A 22,774-nucleotide genomic window follows, 5' to 3' on the forward strand; every position below is an offset into this window, starting at 1 on the left:
CTCAAAACAGCAGCTTGGAATTTGGGACATGCTCTCCCTGGGAGATATTGTAGCGTCCCGGAAGAGTTAGTGCTGGAAGGGGTTCTGGGTATTTGTTCTGTTGTGTTACGGTGCGGATGTTCTCCCGAAAATGTGTTTGTCATTCTTGTTTGGTGTGGGTTCATAGTGTGGCGCATATTTGTAACAGTGTTAAAGTTGTTTATATGGCCACCCTCAGTGTGACCTGTATGGCTGTTGACCAAGTAAGCTTTGCATTCACTTGTGTGTGTGAAAAGCCGTAGATATTATGTGATTGGGCCGACATGCAAAGGCAGTGCCTTCAAGGTTTATTGGCGCTCTGTACTTCTCCCTACGTCCGTGTATCACTCCGTAAAGCGCCAATTTAAAAAGTCATACATTTTACTTATTGAAACCGATACCGATAATTTCCGATATTACATTTTAAAGCATTTATCGGCCGATAATATCGGCAGTCCAATATTATCGGACATCTCTAGTTTTTATATTTTAAAATTTGTATCAATGCACACAGCATTTTTAAAAAAGGATTGAAAATGGAAAAAGATGGGGGGAAAATACTTTTTTCGTTTTAGCATGTTTTTTGTTTGAGGACAAACATGACACAAACCTTCCTAATTGTTAGAAAGTCCACTGTTCAATATGTTTGTGTGTATCCTTCACTGATGAGAGTATTTGGTGAACATCGTTTTGTCCTACTAATTTCGGTTGTTCTTGAACTCACCATAGTGTGGACTCAACAGTTTGTTTACATGTAAAATATTCCACTCCTTCTTTGTCTCATTTTGTCCACCAAACGTTTTATACTGTGTGTGAATGCACAAAGGTGCACTTTGTTGATGTTATTGACTTGTTTGAACAGTAACAAAATAAAACACTGTACTTCAATCAAGTGATTCTTTGGCGTACCACTAGAGGGAGCCCGTGTACCACTGCTACCTCTACCACTGGTATACATTAAACACAAAATCGTTCACAATCATTATGAAAGACAAGAACACACGTCTGTTTTTTTTTTATTTTAAAGATGATAAAAAAACGCTTGAAGGATGCGTTCAATGGGAGCCACTTCAAATCCCTCTAAAACAACTTCAAAATGCTCCATCAACGTTTTGTGTACACACTGCAAGTCTATATATAATGTAGTAACAGACATGCTCATAACAATATGTAATATGGTCAATATTTACTGTATTTTGATGATTTCAAAACACAGTAAATATTTAAAAGTGACTTTGACGCTGTAAATGTGGAATTTGGAGCCAAGCTATTTCGACATAAATGGAGTGCTGCATTCGGGCGGGAGGCGGTGTACACCCTGGACAAGTTGCCACCTCAACACAAATAGATGCAAACTCCACACAGAAAGATGCCGAACGCGAGATTGAACTCAGGACTTTTGTATTGTGAGGCACATGCACTAACCCCTGTGCCACCGTGCTGCCCGTTGTAAAAAAAATTGGATTGCACCCCTTATTTTGCTCAATTAAGAGACACAATCCTCTACACACAAGCTTAGTAGATCAGCTGTCAAGTTTGCATTTGTTTGAATACACGCAAACCTTTACTAGATCAGGCCCCCAAATGTGATACAGTATACGCGTCCATACGCTGACGGACCACACATGTTTGTCTGGGATGTGGAGAAAAAAATATGGATTTGAACACACCAAATCTGTTTCACACACTTGCAGTGTGTTGATGCCAGAGAGGAAGGATGTGACCTCACTGTACCAGATGAACTTCCACTCACTCACTCCTACAAACACACACACACTGAGGAAGAGAGTGTCTGACATGCTCACAACTCATCTCTCCTGATAGCAGATCCGAGGGAAAGTTTACCACACACACACACACACACATACTGGTTATCATTTGGAATGGGGACCAAGTTTTTGATCATCACTTGTAGGGACCACCCTTTCTACAGGTTGTGGAGGCATAAAAAAATAATGTTGTAAAATGTCCACTGCCCAGATAGCTCATTCACGTCTTTAAATCTCTGGATTGATGAAGTAATATGCTGATCATTCTTACTGGGGACCCTGAGGAAAAAGAGTTCATATGGTTCATGGGGACCAAATTGAAATATTTTTGCATAATTCACACAAATTTGTACGTGACTACTGAGGACCATTTAAAAAAAAGCAGCGAGTGCAGTACCAGCTACAGCCCGATGAGGGGGCTACTGTGCAAATGTCTCACACTCAAACTAACCAGTTAATATGTTTTATGGGCCAAAGCTTAAGAATCACTTAGGCATCTTCAGAATGGATCTGACTATCATTTAAAAAGGTTTCCCTTTAGGGGACCTGTTTTTTTGTCCCATACCGTCAGAGCGATGTCCCTATTAAGCAAACATTGCCAGAACACACACACACACACACACACACACACAAACACACACATTCTTGTATTTATTACCTTCTTGAGACCTCCGAAAAATGCCTACCTCTTTAGGACCACCCTTTCTAGATGTATAAAAACATTTATTTACAACATTAATAATATATACATACTATGCAAATATAAAAAAGGAAAGCTTTTAGGTAATTATTATCATTATTATTTTTTTGTTTGTAATTGTTTTTTAATCTTCATTATTTACTTCAAGTTATTACAGTATGTCCCTATAAACATTTATGTACATTTTTTTTAAATAAATTTTGGCCAAAAGGGGCGCATTTTCAATTTCTTATACACACTTGTTATTTCATATGTTGACCAAAGGGGGAGCACTTTTAAAACCGACACACAGTCAATTTGAAAAATCCCTTCTTTTTGGGGACCACCCATAATTTTGATAGATTTCACCACCAGGGGGTGCAAATGAGATCTCTATTTTTTGTTTTTTGTAATGTGCTTAAGGCCGATGACAAGCGAGTCACGGACCACAGATGGCTCCTGTGCCGCACTTTGGGCAACCCAGCTGTAGAAGCTAACTGCTAATGGCCACTATAGTCTTAGTATCGCAGTGTATTTGTTCATTCTTGTCACGACGTGGACTGTGGGGGGTTTGTTTTCCCGAGATGCAAGAAAAGTTGGATCGGACATGGCATGAAGGTAGGGACATGATTTCTTTGAACACTAACAAAAGGAACAAACAGAAGGCGCGCACAAGGCGGAGACACAAACTTGACTAAGAAAACAAAAACTAGCACTTGGGCAGAAACTATGAACATGAAACAAAAACACTTACTGTGGCATGGCATGAAGCATGAACTATAGTAAACAGGAATCTCATGGGTAGCAGAGGTAACAGAAGCAATGTCGCCAGGACGACCAACAGAAAAAGACAGGCTTAAATAACAGTGACATGATTAGTGACAGGTGCGTGAATCAAAATGTGCAACAGATGAAACTAATGGGTAACCATGGTGACCAAACAAGGGAGCGTAACATGAACTAAGAGTCTTAAACAACCAGAAAATAACAAAACATAACCCAAACCACAGAACATGACAATTCTATGGTCACATATGGTTTGATTGATTGATTGATTGAGACTTTTATTAGTAGATTGCACAGTACAGTATATATTCCGTACAATTGACCACTAAATGGTGACACGCGAATAAGTTTTTCAACTTGTTTAAGTCGGTGTCCACGTTAATCAATTCATGGTAACGCGGGGTTGTCTTACGTCAGCACCGGAAGTCGTAAAATCAGCTGTTCACCTGGCGGGTTTTTTCGGAGATGAACAGGGAAGTCCTTCTTTAGCTGCCGTCTCGTTTTATCATATATTGCTGCCTTTGCACCTGTCAATGTTTACTTTTGTATGCGCATTAAATCAACAAAAAATCCTGACTTTGGAGCAATGTTCACGGACTCTAGTATTTGGCTCTGTATTAGATGCAATGGCTTTCTGTATTGGGAACATGATTTCGGTCCTAGCTTGTTCCCCGGTCCTCATATTGAATGTACTTTTTCTTGTTGATGTCTCAAGAAGGGTAGAAATACAAGAACACACACACACACACACACACACACACACACACACACACACACACACACACACACACACGTTTCGAAAAAATCCTTTCAGGGCAAATGAATCCATTAAATAGATTGTCAGGACTGGACTACTTTTAGCAGCATATGTTTTGGGGTTAAAAAGCGTGTCTCACTCACGCTACACTACTAGCCTACTAAAGCGTCAGAGGGATTACTGACCTAAACCTTACACATGAACTCCGATCTGGACTCGATGCAAAATGTACAACATATGCAGGGGGAAAATATTTTTTCATAAATATGAGATTACAGCCAGAGGGGGAGAAATGAAAATGGCATTTTCACTCTGCCTGTATTATCTCCTCAAAGAGAAAATGCTAATCTTATAGTATCTTCTGTGTATGTGTTTTGTTCTATTGTACAATAAATATAATGTGATTAAAAACAATATTCTAGCTGGGGGATCATGGCTAAATAAACTGCTGCATTTTTGACTTTTTAATTCCCCTCCTAAGTACATTGGTACCTCAATTTTGTACAGACCACATGTTTCTGTTTTTTGACAAAAAACCTATAACGTCTTGGTAATCGCACGGCCAAACTCATCACTTAGTTTGTGTATCATCCTACAGGATTGTGGAGGGGGGCGTGGCCTGCGGGCCTGCCGCGGAACGGGGTGTGCCAGGACCGGCCTCGAAGACAGCGACAGGTGAGTAGATGGCCCAGGTGGGCCTTGTTATCTAATCCCCTGGCGCCTTTATTAGCAGCAGCCGGAGCGAGACACGTTGTATGCAAATAAAACAGTGTTGTACCCAGAAATCCGGGCTCTCGTGGCAGTGTGTGGTGGTCCTACGAACCCACTCGAGGGCAACCTCTACAAGGATAAAGTGCCCAGACAAAATAATCCTGCACGTTAGTGATTCGGTCTCTTACTTTGTTTTTTATCGTGTACGACTGCAAAATAAGGTGTATGCAAGGTGTATGTGTGTATAAATTATATGTACACATTTAGCTGTAAAAATTTGCTATATAGTATGTGTGTTTGGGTACCAATACCAAAAGTCACAAAGTCCAATAGAGTTTTAAAAACGTTATGACAGACCACCTCAAAAAAACGGAATGGAATTTTACAGTTTTTTACTGACTGGGACACCCAAAATGTACATGAAAATAAAGAAAGTGGGATTTACAATAATAACTATGAACAATAAAACACTGAATATTAACAACATATGAACATCGCTCCTCTTGTACTTCTCACACTGCAAAAAGTCAGTGTTCAATAACAAGAAAAAAAAATACAAAAGTTAGGGGCATTTTACTTGAACTAAGCAAAATTATCTGCCAATAGAACAAGACAATTTACCTTAAAATAAGTATTTTCTCAATTAAAGCAAGTGCACTTTTCTTGATAGAAAAAAGAAATATGAGACCTTTTTTCTCAATATGTTGACAAATATTCTTAAATCAAGTAAATGCTAGTGCCATTATCTTGACATAATGATATGCGCTCGGCATTACATTTCTTGCATTTTTCCATCGATAACATGACATCATCGCGCCAAGTGCGTGCTCTTTCAGTCAATTAGTGCGCAAGGAATGAATATATATATATATATATATATATATATATATATATATATATATATATATATATATATATATTTACAGCCCGGCCCCCGACCACATTTTTTTTTTATTGTAATTTTGAAGAATTTATCTGAATGTGCATGAACTATTTCTGTTCAAAATAGTTTGAAATGACACATGTTAAATGTTTAAATATTAACTGTCAGTTTGCTGTACTGTGCCGACTGTACTACTATATGAGTACGAATTTAATTGAAAATAAAACAGCAAAGTCCATTTGGCTGTCATCTGTTTTAATTATGAGACACAATTGTGTCAAAGTCATGTTTTTTTATTTCATGCTTGAAATAAGAAATTCTTACTTTGAAAAAGCAGTTTTATACTTGTGAGTGTTGATGACACAGCTTTGCAACAGTTGATATTCTAGTTTCAAGCATGTTTCACTCAATATTGGTCATCAAATCTCAGCAACAAGCTGTAATATCTTACTGAGATCATTTCGGACCAAAACCCTTAAAACAAGTAAAACACTCTAACATAAAATCTGCTTAGTGTGAAGAATTATCTTATCAGACAGAAAATAAGCAAATATCACCCTTATTTGCGATATTCAATCTTAGATTTTAGTTTTTGCAGTGCAGACCAGCTCCTCAATAGTTGTGTATCTTTTACAATCAAGCAAAACACAACAAAAATGTAACAAACAGCAAAATACGAATGCAAAGTGTAATCAACACCTACAATATTACATATTATCACGTAAAAATCTGCTTCCGCATCTGTTTCTGATACAAAATGTATGCAACACTTATGCCAAAGTATATTCAATATATATGATCAAGACCACCAAGAAGTGTGTTAAATGTAGATTAGACTCATCATAGGTCCTTATTCACTTTACTTTGTTTTCATGAACATATTTTTTCAATGAGGTGGCAATCAATAAAGTTCTATTTCCAGTAAACAAAGTGAAAAAAGAAGATGAAGATTAAACAAATTTCCGACTGCTTATATAAGCTGGAACCTATCCCAGCTGACTTTTGGGGATATTTATTGGGGATAATTTGATTTAGTATTAGTATTAGTTAGAGATTGACCTACAATTTAACATTTAACTTGATTCTCCAACTCCCTTGTTTCCTTTTCATTGGAAACAACGTACGTGTGTGGAATACATGGAATGTTGCGAACCTCTTTCCGTGAAAACTAATTTCAATCTGTTTCTCATTCCCATTTGTTCTATTGGACTCATACCAACATGTTGTTTGTTTGTGTGTGTCTGAGTGTAAGTGATGTCAAGGTGGAGACAAAATTGAGAACAAGTGTTTTTCCTCATTTGCCTGCTGTTTCCTGAGATAGTGAGCTTTAGTCTGCACATGACCATGTAAACCAATTCAATCTGAAGCACTTTTTTTTTTTTTAAAGTTGGTTGTTCTGGTAGCAGGCAAGACTAGTAACGAACTTAGGTACAGTCGTGGTCAAAAGTTGACATACACTTGTAAAGAACATAATGTCATGGCTATCTTGAGTTTCCAATCATTTCTACAACTCTTATTTGTTTGTGATAGAGTGATTGGAGCACATACTTGTTGGTCACAAAAAACATTCATGAAGTTTGGTTCTTTTATGAATTTATTATGGGTCTACCGAAAATGTGACCAAATGTGCTGGGTCAAAAGTATACATACAGCAATGTTAATATTTGGTTACATGTCCCTTGGCAAGTTTCACTGCAATAAGGCGCTTTTGGTAGCCATCCACAAGCTTCTGGTTTAATTTTTGACCACTCCTCTTGACAAAATTGGTGCAATTCAGCTAAATTTCTTGGTTTTCTGACATGGACTTGTTTCTTCAGCATTGTCCACACGTTTAAGTCAGGACTTTGGGAAGGCCATTCCAAAACATTAATTCTAGCCTGATTTAGCCATTCCTTTACCACTTTTGACGTGTGTTTGGGGTCATTGTCCTGTTGGATCACCCAAGGGACGGCGTGGCGCAGTGGAAGAGTGGCCGTGCGCGACCCGAGGGTCCCTGGTTCAATCCCCACCTAGTACCAACCTCGTCATGTCCGTTGTGTCCTGAGCAAGACACTTCACCCTTGCTCCTGATGGGTGCTGGTTAGCGCCTTGCATGGCAGCTCCCTCCATCAGTGTGTGAATGTGTGTGTGAATGGGTAAATGTGGAAGTAGTGTCAAAGCGCTTTGAGTACCTTGAAGGTAGAAAAGCGCTATACAAGTACAACCCATTTATCATTTATTAACTGCGCCCAAGACCCAACGTCCGGGCTGATGATTTTAGGTTGTCCTGAAGAATTTGGAGGTAATCCTCCTTTTCATTGTCCCATTTACTCTCTGTAAAGCACCAGTTCCATTGGCAGCAAAACAGGCCCAGAGCATAATACTACCACCACCATGCTTGACGGTAGGATTGGTGTTCCTGTGATTAAACACCTTTTCTCCTCCAAACATATTGCTGGGTATTGTGGCCAAACAGCTCAATTTGTGTTTCATCTGACATCACATGGACAAAGATAATACCTTCTGGAGGAAAGTTCTGTGGTCAGATGTTTGGCCACAATACCCAGCATTATGTTATATACATATATAATATGAAAAAGGAGGATTACCTCCAAATTCTTCAGCACAACCTAAAATCATCAGCCCGGAGGTTGGGTCTTGGGCGCATGTGGGTGTTCCAACAGGACAATGACCCCAAACACACGTCAAAAGTGGTAAAGGAATGGCTAAATCAGGCTAGAATTAAGGTTTTAGAACGGCCTTCCCAAAGTCCTGACTTAAACGTGTGGACAATGCTGAAGAAACAAGTCCATGTCAGGAAAAACAACAAATTTAGCTGAACTGCACCAATTTTGTCAAGAGGAGTGGTCGAAAATACAACCAGAAGCTTGTGGATGGCTACCAAAAGCGCCTTATTGCAGTGAAACTTGCCAAGGGACATGTAAGCAAATATTAACATTGCTGTATGCAGATTTGCTCACCCATAATAAATTCATAAAAATAAAAAAAACTTCATGAATGTTTTTTGTGACCAACAAGTATGTGCTCCAATCACAAAAAAACAAGAGTTGTAGAAATGATTGGAAACTCAAGACAGCCATGACATTATGTTCTTTACAAGTGTATGTAAACTTTTGACCACGACTGTATATTTGATGTGTCATCTTTTAGGTACATTGTTGGGTGTGGGAAATAATCAACAGTCTTACCCATGCTGTCTGTGCCGTTGGTGGAAGTGGTGCATGAGGTGGTGCTGTAGTGATTGGCCCCGCTCCCGCTTCCCCCTCCTCTGTGGAAGCTGGACATGGGGGGAAGGCTGGAGTTGATGTCTGCTGATGAATGTGCTGGATAGCTCTGCAGAGAGGGGTTAGGAACAAGATAGGAATTGATTTTAGTTCACAAAAAGTCATGATACAAGCTTTGTAAGTGTTCTTTTAATGTGGGGGTTAGTAACCCGTGGCTATTGAGCATTTTTTTTAAAAAGGAATGAAAATGGAAAAAGATGGGGGAAAATACTTTTTTTGTTTTAGTATGTTTTCTGTTTGAGGACAAACATGACACAAACCTTCCAATTGTTAGAAAGCCCACTGTTTAATATGTTTGTGTGTATCATACTTGCCAACCTTGAGACCTCCGATTTCAGGAGGTGGGGGGTGGGGGTTGGGGGGCGTGGTTGGGGGCGGGGCTAAGAGGGGAGGAGTATATTTACAGCTAGAATTCACCAAGTCAAGTATTTCATATATATATATATATATATATATATATATATATATATATATATATATATATATATATATATATATATATATATATATATATAAGAAATACTTGACTTTCAGTGAATTCTAGCTATATATATATTTATTTTGTTATATATATATATATATATATATATATATATATATATATATATATATATATATATATATATATATATATATATATATATATATATATATAAAAGAAATACTTGAATTTCAGTGTTCATTTATTTACACATATACACACACATAACACTCATCTACTCATTGTTGAGTTAAGGGTTGAATTGTCCATCCTTGTTCTATTCTCTGTCACTCTGTCACTATTTTTCTAACCATGCTGAACAACCTTTCGCAGGTACCCAGAAAGGTTTCGAGTACCACCAAAAAAACTGAATCTCTGAAGACAGTATAAAAATCTGTGTTAAAGGTGTACGAATACTGTTTGTATAATAAGCATGTTATTTTTTACAAATGAGGGTTAAGAGTTCAGTACTTTAAAAAAAAAGAAAATAATGTGGCTTAAGTACAGTTTTTTTAATTGAGCTGCTGCATTTTTTGGTTGGGTTGTTTATTTATTTATTTATTTTTTGAGTAACTTCTATACATTTCTAAAAGGGGAGGAATGTAATAGAGTGATCTATGTTTGTCTGTTGCCATCTCCTGGTGAATGTTGGCTATAGCGTACTGGGGTTACTTTTTGGTTGGCCAACGATTTACGTGGTGTTGCGCACCTGATGTCACTCAGGTTCGCATGGAGCTGGAGGGGGCGTGGCTTCCAGCTCCGCCTGAATTTCGGGAGATTTTCGGGAGAAAATTTGTCCCGGGAGGTTTTCGGGAGAGGCGCTGAATTTCGGGAGTCTCCCGGAAAATCCGGGAGGGTTGGCAAGTATGGTGTGTATGCTTCACTGATGACAGTATTTGGTGAACACTGTTTTGTCCTACTAGGTTCGGCGGTTCTTGAACTCACCATAGCGTGTACTGTGACGCAACCGTTTGTTTACATGTAAAATCTTCCACTCCTTTGTCTCATTTTTTTCCACCAAAAGTGGACAAAATGCACAACACTAATGCACACTAAAGTTGCCCTGGATCTTCAGTCCGACAAATACTTAATTTCGTGATTAATTGTGATTTAGATTTTTGCCATAATCACTCAGTTCTAATTCAGGCTAAAATACATAAATATGTCCATCTAAATATTTAAGTGGTGCTGAAGGTATGATAATTTATTTTAACTTGACAAGGTCAACTTCTGGTTTAAAATTGTACTTATTGTTTTTAAATGCTTACACCAAGAATAATTAAATGATAAATGGGTTGTACTTGTATAGCGCTTTTCTACCTTCAAGGTACTCAAAGCGCTTTGACACTACTTCCACATTTACCCATTCACACACACATTCACACACTGATGGAGGGAGCTGCCATGCAAGGCGCTAACCAGCACCCATCAGGAGCAAGGGTGAAGTGTCTTGCTCAGGACACAACGGACATGACGAGGTTGGTACTAGGTGGGGATTGAACCAGGGACCCTCGGGTCGCGCACGGCCACTCTCCCACTGCGCCACGCCGTCCCGTCCCGACCCGTCCTATCTCGTTGAGCCGCCGCGGCCTTATTGTTCCTGCAGGACCCTGAGGTCTTTAGACCAGCTCCTCCTGGCTGTCCCAAAAACTAGGTTAAAAACCAGAGCTTTCTCAATGGCAGGGCCCAGACTGTGGAACAACCTTCCACTATCTACTAGGTCCTATACATCTAGGCCAGGGGTCGGCAACCCGCGGCTCCGGAGCCGCATGTGGCTCTTTGATCACTCTGATGCGGCTCAGCTGCATACTTGCCGACCCCCCCGGGAGACTTACGGATTTCAGTGCCTCTCGCAGAAATCTCCCGGGATTAATATTCTCCGATTTTCACCCTAACAATAATAACAAGGGCGTGCCATGATGGTACAGCATTTAGCGCCCTCTACAATCTGTTTGTTGTATGCGTCTTCTGCTTGCACACGCAAGTGACAGCAAGGCATACTTGGTCAACAACCACACAGGTTACACTGACGGTGGCCATATAAAACAACTTTAACACTCTTACTAATAATGCGCCACACTTTGAACCAAAACCAAACAAGAATGACAAACACATTTCGGGAGAACATCTGCACCTTAACACAACACAAACACAACAGAACAAATACCCAGAACCCCATGCAGCCCTGACTCTTCCGGGCTACATTATACACCCCTGCTACCACCAAACCCCGCCCCCACCCCAACCCTGCTCCCTCACACATCAACCCGGAAGAGTTAGAGCTGCATGGGATTCTGGGTATTTGTTCTGTTGTGTTTATGTTGTGTTGCGGTGCAGATGTTCTCCCAAAATGTGATTGTCATTCTTGTTTGGTGTGGGTTCACAGTGTGGCACATTATTAGTAAGAGTGTTAAAGTTTTTTATACCGCCACCGTCAGTGTAACCTGTGTGGTTGTTGACCAAGTATGCATTGCTGTCACTTACCTGAGCAAGCAGAAGCCCCATACAACGTGTGGCTGGGCCGGCACGCTGGTTGTAGTGGGCTGTATTATCACGGCACGTTTGATAGAACATTTGCCAATCGGGAGGGTTGACAAGTATGAGGCTGTCAAGTCCCATTCATATAATACCCGCGGGCCACACTAACATTCAATTTCCATATTATGGTGTGGGCCGCGTGTCTGAGACCCTTGGTTTATACATAGCACAAAGCAAAAAAAAAAAACTTTGTATGCAGTTTTATTTCATTTTAAATTTCAAAAGATTTCAAAATGGCTCTTTGACTGGTAAACGTTGCCGACCCCTGATCTAGGCTAAAAACATATGCCTACTCCCTGGCATTCAAATGCAGTTAGACAGGATATCTTGGTTGTTTTTATTTCTTATTTTAGTATTTTAAGTGATATATTCTGCAATTATTTTAAGGTATATTTTACTGCTGTATTTTATTCATCCTTCTGTTATCATGTAAATGTGACATTATGTGCCTCTTTTCTTATGTATATACAGTACTTTGGCCAACTGGGGTTGTTTCTAAATGTGCTATATAAATAAATAAACTGAACTGAACTTAAGGACCATGACTGGAGATGGTGGTACAAGTGGGTTCTCAATGACCCCAATGAAGTATCAGTCTTGTAAGTGTGACATAGTAAACGCAATGCCTTGTAGGTCTTGCTGGCCCCTGGATAGCCTATTTACACGGCTCAATGCAAGTTTTGTTCTGCGGAATCATTACCTGCCGCAATCTTTGTTATGACGGCTTCAGGAAACAAAATTATTGGGTGAGATTTTTCTCATTTCCAGCATGAAAGCAAAGTTGGGTTTGTGAGCTAATAAAAAGACGATGAATAGCCTGGAGAGCAGCCATGAGACGACCAAACATCACTTTTAACGGCATCACCTGCTACACGTTGGTGTGTTAACGGCATTTTCAAACTTGTAGGTTTGAATCAAAGCATGTTTTATTCAGTTTCACACGTTGCATTTACTAGGCTGTTAGCCAAAATAGCTGCGAGCTACAAACAACGAACAGCTTTTTTGGGGGAAAAAAGCATGTTTGTTTACTTTTAGTCATGGGTAAGCACTAAAATCAATGAGTATTATTTTCGGAGAAGCAGCGCAGTGATCAAAGTATTTAAAAGTAATAGTGGGCTTGTTTTCTTAAACGACAGCTGCTTATGAAATGAGGCTCGGCTCCCTCCATCAGATGAAAGCTGTAGATTACGTGCACTTTGAACGGAGGACAATGAGCCTTAAAGGGGAACATTATCACAATTTCAGAAGGGTTAAAACCATTAAAAATCAGTTCCCAGTGGCTTATTTTATTTTTCGAAGTTTTTTTCAAAATTTTACCCATCACGCAATATCCCTAAAAAAAGCTTCAAAGTGCCTGATTTTAACCATCGTTATATACACCCGTCCATTTTCCTGTGACGTCACACAGTGATGCCAACACAAACAAACATGGCGCATAGAACAGCAAGCTATAGCGACATTAGCTCGGATTCAGACTCGCATTTCAGCGGCTTAAGCGATTCAACAGATTACGCATGTATTGAAACGGATGGTTGTAGTGTGGAGGCAGGTAGCGAAAACGAAATTGAAGAAGAAACTGAAGCTATTGAGCCATATCGGTTTGAACCGTATGCAAGCGAAACCGACGAAAACGACACGACAGCCAGCGACACGGGAGAAAGTGAGGACGAATTCGGCGATCGCCTTCTAACCAACTAATGTGTTTGTTTGGCATTAAAGGAAACTAACAACTATGAACTAGGTTTACAGCATATGAAATACATTTGGCAACAACATGCACTTTGAGAGTGCAGACAGCCCAATTTTCATCAATTAATATATTCTGTAGACATACCCTCATCCGCGCTCTTTTCCTGAAAGCTGATCTGTCCAGTTTTGGAGTTGATGTCAGCAGGCCAGGGACGCTAGGGTCGATATTCTTCTCTTGATCATCTTCGGTGGCATAAAGGACGGTGTGAGCCAAGACATCCAGGGGGTTTAGCTCGCTCGTCTGCGGGAACAAACTGCCGCCATTGCTTGCCGTGCTACCGAGGTCCTTTGTCCCTGAATTGCTCACACACTCCGGCAGATTCAATGGGGGTCTGGCGGCAGATTTCTTTGACTTTATCGTTGGAAATGCATCTGCTTTGAGTTTCGCAGGATATCCACACATTCTTGCCATCTCTGTCGTAGCATAGCTTTCGTCGGTAAAGTGTGCGGAACAAACGTCCAATTTCTTGCCACTTTCGTATCTTTGGGCCACTGGTGCAACTTGAATCCGTCCCTGTTCGTGTTGTTACACCCTCCGACAACACACCGACGAGGCATGATGTCTCCAAGGTACGGAAAACAGTCGAAAAAACGGAAAATAACAGTGCTGATTTGACTCGGTGTTTGAGAAAATGGCGGATTGCTTCCCGATGTGACGTCACGTTGTGACGTCATCGCTCCGAGAGCGAATAATAGAAAGGCGTTTAATTTGCCAAAATTCACCCATTTAGAGTTCGGAAATCGGTTAAAAAAATATATGTTTTTTTTTTCCTGCAACATCAAGGTATATATTGATGCTTACGTAGGTCTGGTGATAATGTTCCCCTTTAACAGATTTTGCATTCTGAAATTATTCACCAGTGTAGAAACTGACTTCGTTGACGAGATATAGACAAGTTTGGCTCAGACAATGGTGGCAGCTTACTCTAATCTATTGTCCATTCGATGTGCTCCTATGGATCAATTCTTTTAATGTTACTTATTTTTTCGAGGTAGAGAGCCTTTGGAATAGGCTACAGTTTGTCTGGGTACGGTCCATTGATATTTTTTATTTGGTATGATCAATTTTAATCTCGTTTGTTGCTCTCTCTTACATTACCGTGAATACAGTACAGCCATGTAAATAAAAGCATTGGCCTACAAAAATGGCCACCGCGGCCCCCCAATGCCTTGCGAGATCACATGCCCTTCCAACCTTCCATCCTCTTCCGCTAATCCGAGGTGTTGGGTCGCGGTGGCAACAGCCTGAGCAGAGAAGCCCAGACGTCCCTCCGCCCAGCCACTTCGTCTAGCTCCTCCGGGGAGATCCCGAGGCGTTCCCAGGCCAGATGGGAGACATAGTTTCCCCAATGTGTCCTGGGTCTTCCCCGTGGCCTCCAATCGGCCCCGGACATTCCCCAAACACCTCCACAGGGAGGCGTCCGAGGGGCATCCTGACCAGATGCCCGAACCACCTCATGTAGCTCGTCTCAATGTGGGGGAGCAGCGGCACATCAAGATCCTTTTCAATTTGGAATGTCAGCTTTTGGAATGGCCTTCCTAAAGCCCAGACCTCAACATTTTTGAATGTTTGCGAACGTTCCTAAAGTCACTGCCAGGTAATCAACCAATTTAAATAAACTCTGCCAAGAAGAGCGGTCCATACGCATGTTGTGGCTACAAAAAGTGTCTGTTTTAGGGATTGGGATAGAGCCTAAAAATCTGTATTGCTATATCCTGTGATAACAATATACATCACAATATATGATATATAAATGATAAAAGAAAACGGGTTTGGTTGATGACGTTACAATAACATATTCTGTCATTTCTGGTTGTATTATTTTGTCAAAACTATTATCAACCTATTTGCTAATTCCTTGATAAACACTTATTTTTCTGTTTGGATACTTTACATTAGGTTTGGGCGATACTACAGATTTGATCGATCCAATACCAAGTGGTTGTAGGAGCAGTATCGGCCATAGCAATGCTGATACTTAAAATGCTCAACTTCATTGAATGATGCATTTTTTGATCTCACTAATAATCAGACAAAAAACACAAAAATCAATAAAATATTTCAATAACTTCCTACTATCGGTCCTGATTTACAGTAAATCCTTTGGTTTTTGCTCTTAATGTGAAGTGAAGGGAATTATATTTATATAGCACTTTTCTCTAGTGACTCAAAGCGCTTTACATAGTGAAACCCAATATTTAAGTTACATTTAAACCAATGTGGGTGGCACTGGGAGCAGGTGGGTAAAGTGTATTGCCCAAGGACACAATAGCAGTGACTAGGATGGCAGAAGCTGGGATCGAACCTGAAACCCTGGCACGGCCGCTCTACCAACCGAGCTATACCGCCTGTCCTCCTGTGTCTACAACTAACAGCCTGACTTTGTGAACTATAATGCCAAAATATATTTTGATAATACAAAACATTGATCTAACAACTGTAGTATCAACCATAAACTAGTATTGTTATGGTCAATATCTACATCGATCCGCACACCTTTGTTTACATTCAAGATCTCCAGCTTGCGGTTAGCTGTTAGCTTAACGCTCCTATGAAGTAGTAGCATGTTTAGCTATTACCCATCCTCCAGGAATGATACTTGTAAGAAACTTGGTTTATTTGTCGAGGATTTCTGACGTAGATGTGTCTTTGCCTATGGAAAGACATTAGCTGATAGCAAGAGTGCTACATTGCGTCAATGACCAGGTCATTCACATCACACCGAGAATATGACCTCAAGATGCATTAGAATGGTATAACCATAGTATTAAAAGCTGTATCGTCCGCCAAATACATATCATTTATATCCTATATTAGTTACGGATGGGTTTACGCAGCGTGCTGCACGGTTCGTTCTCCCGGGATGCAAACGGATGACTCTGGACATGACTTGCAGGTAGGAACATAATTTAATCTTGAAAATCAACAAAGCACCAAAAAACAGAAAAACCAGACGAAGGAAAAAAGTGCCGATCGCACTGGATGCTAGCTTAGCACTTAGCAAGGACTAGAGACAGGAATACCCACGTATCAGTAGCGTGAAGCAAACAAAGAAGCCAGGACGAGTAACCAGCAAAGGCAGGCTTAAATAGTGTCTCTTGATTACAAACGGGTGAGTGTCCCGGACAACAGAGGCAGGTGAAAATCATAAGTAACTATGGTGACTAAACAAACTCAAGGGTGCACAACAACAGGAACTAAGGGAGTCCAAAACTAACAGAAAACACAAAACCTGATCTGGACCACGGATCATGACAATATTGTCTGTACTTTGCAACTCTAATCTTTTTGTGATAAAATCAAATCCTGTGCACCCGACTATATGCACATTACAATGTGTAATCATTCCACCCTGGAAAAATAACAGTTAAAGAAAACGTAGCGTGCTACTGCGACTGTATCCCCAATGAAAGTGCACACAAAAGTGGAATGGTCCATGGTGAATATGTTTACAACTTGATGCAGAAAAATGGCTACTGAACTAAATTATTGGTGGAGATGAGTTCAATTGTACCCTGAAAGGCACTGTGTGAATAAAACATATACATGATGTTGACGATGATTGTTGAATTGTATACTGTATATCGGTGCTGAAAACCTAAATGCTTTCTTGCCCAGTTCAGTTCTTACTTTGGGGACGACAAATTGCAGAACATTCATTGAACGAAGATTGTGACTTCCTTGTTTCTTTGTTAAAAGACAAGACAGATAAGATGGAGTGATACCCAGAATGGTTTTGTAGATGAAAACATACCAATGATTGAGGCGTCGAGCACATAAAGATGTCCAGTTAACCATTGAGTATAACACACAATGGTGAGTAAGGGGAGCGCAGTTGGTGATGAATCTCAGTACCCCGTGGTACACACTATCCAGCTTGTGGAGACAACCAGCAGTAGCATTCATGTACAACACATCTCCATAGTCAATAACAGGTAAAAAGGTTGTTTCCACCAATTTCTGTTTCACAGTAAAAGAAAAGCAAGACTTGTTTCTATAATAAAATCCCAGTAAAAGTTTCAGTTTTTTTACAACATACTGAATGTGCTCCTTAAAACTCAAGTGGTCATCAATTAAAAATCCTAAATATTTAAAAGCAGATACTAACATAATTTGTTGCCCATTTCTTGTTAAAATGTTCTCACACAGTGCTGATCTTACCGTTTTTGATGTGGTAAAGAGCATACACTTTGTTTTCTCTGCATTTAAAACCAGTTGAAGATAGCAAAGTTGTTCTTGTACTCTGTCAAATGCATGTTGTAGATATTTAAAAGCCTCAGCAAGAGTGGGTGCTGTGCAGTATATGACAGTATCATCAGCATAGAAATGGAAAGTTGAGTTCGGAATATTCTGTCCAAGATTATTTATGTAAATAGTGAATAATAAGGGGCCCAACACAGAACCTTGAGGGACACCCTTTTTCACTTGCATTACGTCCGAGGAGGAACCTTCTATCTGAACAGCCTGAGTTCTACTTGTGAGGTAGTTTGCAAACCATCCAACTGCTTGCTGAGAAAAACCAATAGCTGAAAGACGTTTGATTAAAATGACATGATCAACAGTATCAAATGCCTTTGAAAAGTCAATAAAGAGGGACAGACAGCACTGCTTCTTGTCAAGAGCTCCAGTTACATCATTTATAAACTTCATAGCAGCAGTAACAGTACTGTGATTTCTGCGAAAACCTGACTGAAATGGTGACAGAATAAAATTGGTGTCCAAAAAGTCTTTTATCTGTTCACTGATAAGGGATTCAAGCACTTTTGCCAGAACAGAGAGTTTAGAGATCGGTCTGTAATTATTTAGATTACTAGGGTCACCTCCTTTTAATAGGGGGATTACAAGGGCAGATTTCCAATCCAAAGGGATTTCATTTGAAATTAGAGTAAGGTTAAAAATGTGAGTCAGTGGTTCAGCTATAATTTCAGCTGCCAACTATATGTATATACAGTATATTTTTTTCCCCAAGATGGCGCTGCTGTAGTGGCTGCTGTTGGCAGGAGCTCTGTGCTCTTGTGTTATCCTTTTGTGTTCCTGATGTTTCCTTCTTGTTTTCATGTGGTTTTTTTTTGCCTTTTGGTTCAGGACCCTTTGGTCCGAGTGTGACAAGGGGTGGCACTTTCGTGACTTCTGCGGTACTTTTTTTATGAACATCTGGATCTGTCTCCCGGGAGCCTTTTGGTCATGAAGACCAGCTGCTGGGTCTCTGCCACACCAGAGTCCGTTTGGAGAGACTGGAGGAGATGCGGATGAAGGGACAGAGCTGCGGAGCTGGCGCTGAGCGCCGGGACGGACAAGCTTCACAGTGTCTCGGCTGAATGAGCAGGTTATCGGACACCTCGGTCTCCTTGGACGCATCCTCGCTCATCCATGCGGACTGGACACTGGCCTAGAGTTGGTGGGCGGCCGAGGGTGGAGTCGGCTCTCTTGGTTGCTTTGTTGGGTCTGCTCCTGTCTCTGGCCATGCTCCCCCAACCCCAGCAGACGATGGCGTGGAACACCGCAGAGGCCACCTCAGTGTATAGGTTTTTTGTTGTTGTTGTTGTTATTTTGTGGCTGCGGGACAGACAAGCTTCACAGTGTCTTGGCTGAATGATCAGGTATCGGACACCTCGGTCTCCTTGGACGTATCCTCGCTCATCCATGCGGACTGGACACTGGCCGAGAGTTGGTGGGCGGCAGAGGTTGGAGTCGGCTTTCTTGGTTGCTTTGTTGGGTCTGCTCCTGTCTCTGGCCATGCTCCCCCAACCCCAGCAGACGATGGCGTGGAACACCGCAGAGGCCACCTCAGTGTATAGGTTTTTTGTTGTTGTTGTTGTTATTTTGTGGCTGCGGGACAGACAAGCTTCACAGTGTCTTGGCTGAATGAGCAGGTATCGGACACCTCGGTCTCCTTGGACGTATCCTCGCTCATCCATGCGGACTGGACACTGGCCGAGAGTTGGTGGGCGGCCGAGGTTGGAGTCGGCTTTCTTGGTTGCTTTGTTGGGTCTGCTCCTGTCTCTGGCCATGCTCCCCCAACCCCAGCAGACGATGGCGTGGAACACCGCAGAGGCCACCTCAGTGTATAGGTTTTTTGTTGTTGTTGTTGTTATTTTGTGGCTGCGGGACAGACAAGCTTCACAGTGTCTTGGCTGAATGAGCAGGTATCGGACACCTCGGTCTCCTTGGACGTATCCTCGCTCATCCATGCGGACTGGACACTGGCCAAGAGTTGGTGGGCGGCCGAGGTTGGAGTCGGCTTTCTTGGTTGCTTTGTTGGGTCTGCTCCTGTCTCTGGCCATGCTCCCCCAACCCCAGCAGACGATGGCGTGGAACACCGCAGAGGCCACCTCAGTGTATAGGTTTTTTGTTGTTGTTGTTGTTATTTTGTGGCTGCGGGACAGACAAGCTTCACAGTGTCTTGGCTGAATGAGCAGGTATCGGACACCTCGGTCTCCTTGGACTTATCCTCGCTCATCCATGCGGACTGGACACTGGCCGAGAGTTGGTGGGCGGCCGAGGTTGGAGTCGGCTCTCTTGGTTGCTTTGTTGGGTCTGCTCCTGTCTCTGGCCATGCTCCCCCCACCCCAGCAGACGATGGCGTGGAACACCGCAGAGGCCACCACTGTGTATATGTTTTTTGTTGTTGTTTGACTTTTGTTGTTTGACAGCTCTGCTCTTTTAATGTCCTTTGTGTTCTTTGATGTTTCCCTCTTACACACATGTTTATGTGTGCTATGGCTATGAGGTTTTTTCTCACCCTCCCTCCCCAGCGTTTACCTGTTTCTCACCTTTTTTGTAAGGTTCTAAAGTTGGCAGACCCGTCAGCGATCCTGTTCTGTTTGTCTGATCTTGAATGGGATTTTGCTGAAAATCTTAATTTCCCCTCTGGGATTATTGAAATATTTCTGATTCTGATTCTGATTCTGATATCTGGCTACATGGAAGATTTTGGAGAACAATGTAGTCATAAACATTCATCAACATTTTCTTCTCACCAGTCTGTCGTGAGGGTGAATCCCACAGTACGAAGAGCTCTGGGTTGGGCCATGTGCCGAGTTGCCCCCTCCCAACATGCTGCCGTGATAACCCTGTTGGCTGATATTGCTGCTACTGCTGCTCCAGGGATCGCCGCTGTGGTGGCCGTCTAAGAAGAGATGGTAAAATAAACGTATGTTTAGGATAAGACCTGTACTCAACCTTCATCTGCCCTAAATACAGTATACAATTTGAACCAGTTTGATTAAGGAACTCAATTCAATACACAACAGTTGATAAAACACATGGGGCCCGATTTAAGTACAATCCAAATAATAAGTGCTAAAATAGCGTGTGCAAACTAAAAATTGCGAGTACTATTCGCGGGCGTGTTGCGTGGGTTCTACTAAGACTGCTTGCACAAGTAAAGCGCAAAGGTGGTGCAGAGCGCCCTATTTAAATGAGATGTTTACATCTACCAAACCTGTTGTGCTTATGGAGACGTTCAACATTCATGACATTATATGCTTCAATACACAGGTGTCAAATTCAAGGCCCGGGGCCCAAATCTGGCCCGCCACGTTATTTTACGTGGCCCGCGAAAGCCTGGAAATAATATGCGTTAATAAAATGCCTAATCTTTTCTTACTAAATATATTTATTTTTTCCTATCATGTACTGCATGCAATTGCATGTGTTTTAAAATGCAATATTATCAAAATCTAAATATTATATTATCATGTATTCCAAAAATATTTTGGGTTAAAATAAAGATAAATACTGTACATAAATATCTGCTTGACTTATGATTTCAGAACAAATGATCAATCAAATTGTAGACTGTAAAAATATATTTCACGGTTAAATTATTGTCTTTACCGTAAAATCAACTTTGGTACTGTTTTTTTTCTATATACAGTAAGACACTAAAATATTTTTTTTTAAAAACATTAAAACAACAAGATTTTACGATTAAAAACAAACTGGCAGCTTGGTTGCTTGAATTTTACTGCTAAAAACAGTGCTACTGTTTCTCCATTCCATTCCATTTATTACATTTTTTTATATGCTGTAAAAAAAAACCCACTGCTTTTACTGTAAAATTCTGGTGACTGAGCTGCCTGTTTTAAAGGAACATTTTTTTTTTTTTTTTTTTGCAGTTTATGTAAAAAAATATATTGTTAATGTATTATATATATATATATATATATATATATATATATATATATATATATATATATATATACACACATGTAAATTCATATATTACTTATTGTTAAAAACGGCCCTCTGAGGGCAACCATAACTGCTATGTGGCCCTCAATAAAAACGAGCTTGACACTTCTACTCTAATAGGCCAACCTGTGCTATTGTGTTATGTCGTGGAATATGCAGTAGACTAATGTAATATGAACCATTTCTTCTGGGTGATAGAGAAGTGTGATCTAGACCAGTGGTTCTCAACCTTTTTTCAGTGATGTACCCCCTGTGAATTTTTTTAAAATTCAAGTACGCCCTAATCAGAGCAAAGCATTTTTGGTTGAAAAAAAGAGATAAAGAAGTAAAATACAGCACTATGTCATCAGTTTCTGATTTATTAAATTGTATAACAGTGCAAAATATTGCTCATTTGTAGTGGTCTTTCTTGAACTATTTGGAAAAAAAGATAAGTTTTTATTTATATTTATAAAGGATTTTTGAATTGTTGCTATTTTTAGAATATTTTGAAAACATCTCACGTACCCCTTGGCATACCTTCAAGTACCCCAAGGGGTACGCGTACCCCCATTTGAGAACCACTGATCTAGACAACAGAAACTCATTTTAGCATGCCGAAAGTGCGCTCTGGTAGGTGATCTGGAATGATCCAGATGAACGAAAATGCTTAATGCAAGAAGTTTTTTCATATTGGAGATATATTAAATAATACATCTCCTAAATGGGAAAAAACGCAAGCACCGAAACAAATTTGTTTAAATGCTATAAAAAAAACACTGCTTTTACTGTAAAATTCTGGTGACTGAGCTGCCAGTTTTTAAAGTAAATGTATTTTTATTTTTTTGCAGTTTATGTAAAAAAATATGTTGTTAATGTAAGCAAGCACCGAAACAGTCAGACAGTTATAAAATGTCACTGATGAATAGACAATATGTGTAAT

General features: G+C 40.5%; 1 protein-coding gene across 5 annotated transcripts in view; it reads right to left on the minus strand.

Moving 5' to 3' along the window:
* Positions 1-22,774, minus strand: part of tcf4 (transcription factor 4) — a 563,422-nt gene that overhangs the window by 64,762 nt on the left and 475,886 nt on the right. For all 5 annotated transcript variants that reach the window (XM_061980823.2, XM_072915343.1, XM_061980825.2 and 2 more), the window contains 2 exons: positions 20,637-20,785; positions 8,792-8,936 (listed from right to left, as the gene is read on the minus strand). In XM_061980823.2, coding sequence (XP_061836807.2) covers positions 8,792-8,936; positions 20,637-20,785 — 294 coding nt within the window. The remainder of the gene's footprint in view (positions 1-8,791; positions 8,937-20,636; positions 20,786-22,774) is intronic.

This window comes from Nerophis lumbriciformis, linkage group LG20, assembly GCF_033978685.3.
Source record: "Nerophis lumbriciformis linkage group LG20, RoL_Nlum_v2.1, whole genome shotgun sequence".
Lineage (NCBI taxonomy): Eukaryota > Metazoa > Chordata > Actinopteri > Syngnathiformes > Syngnathidae > Nerophis > Nerophis lumbriciformis.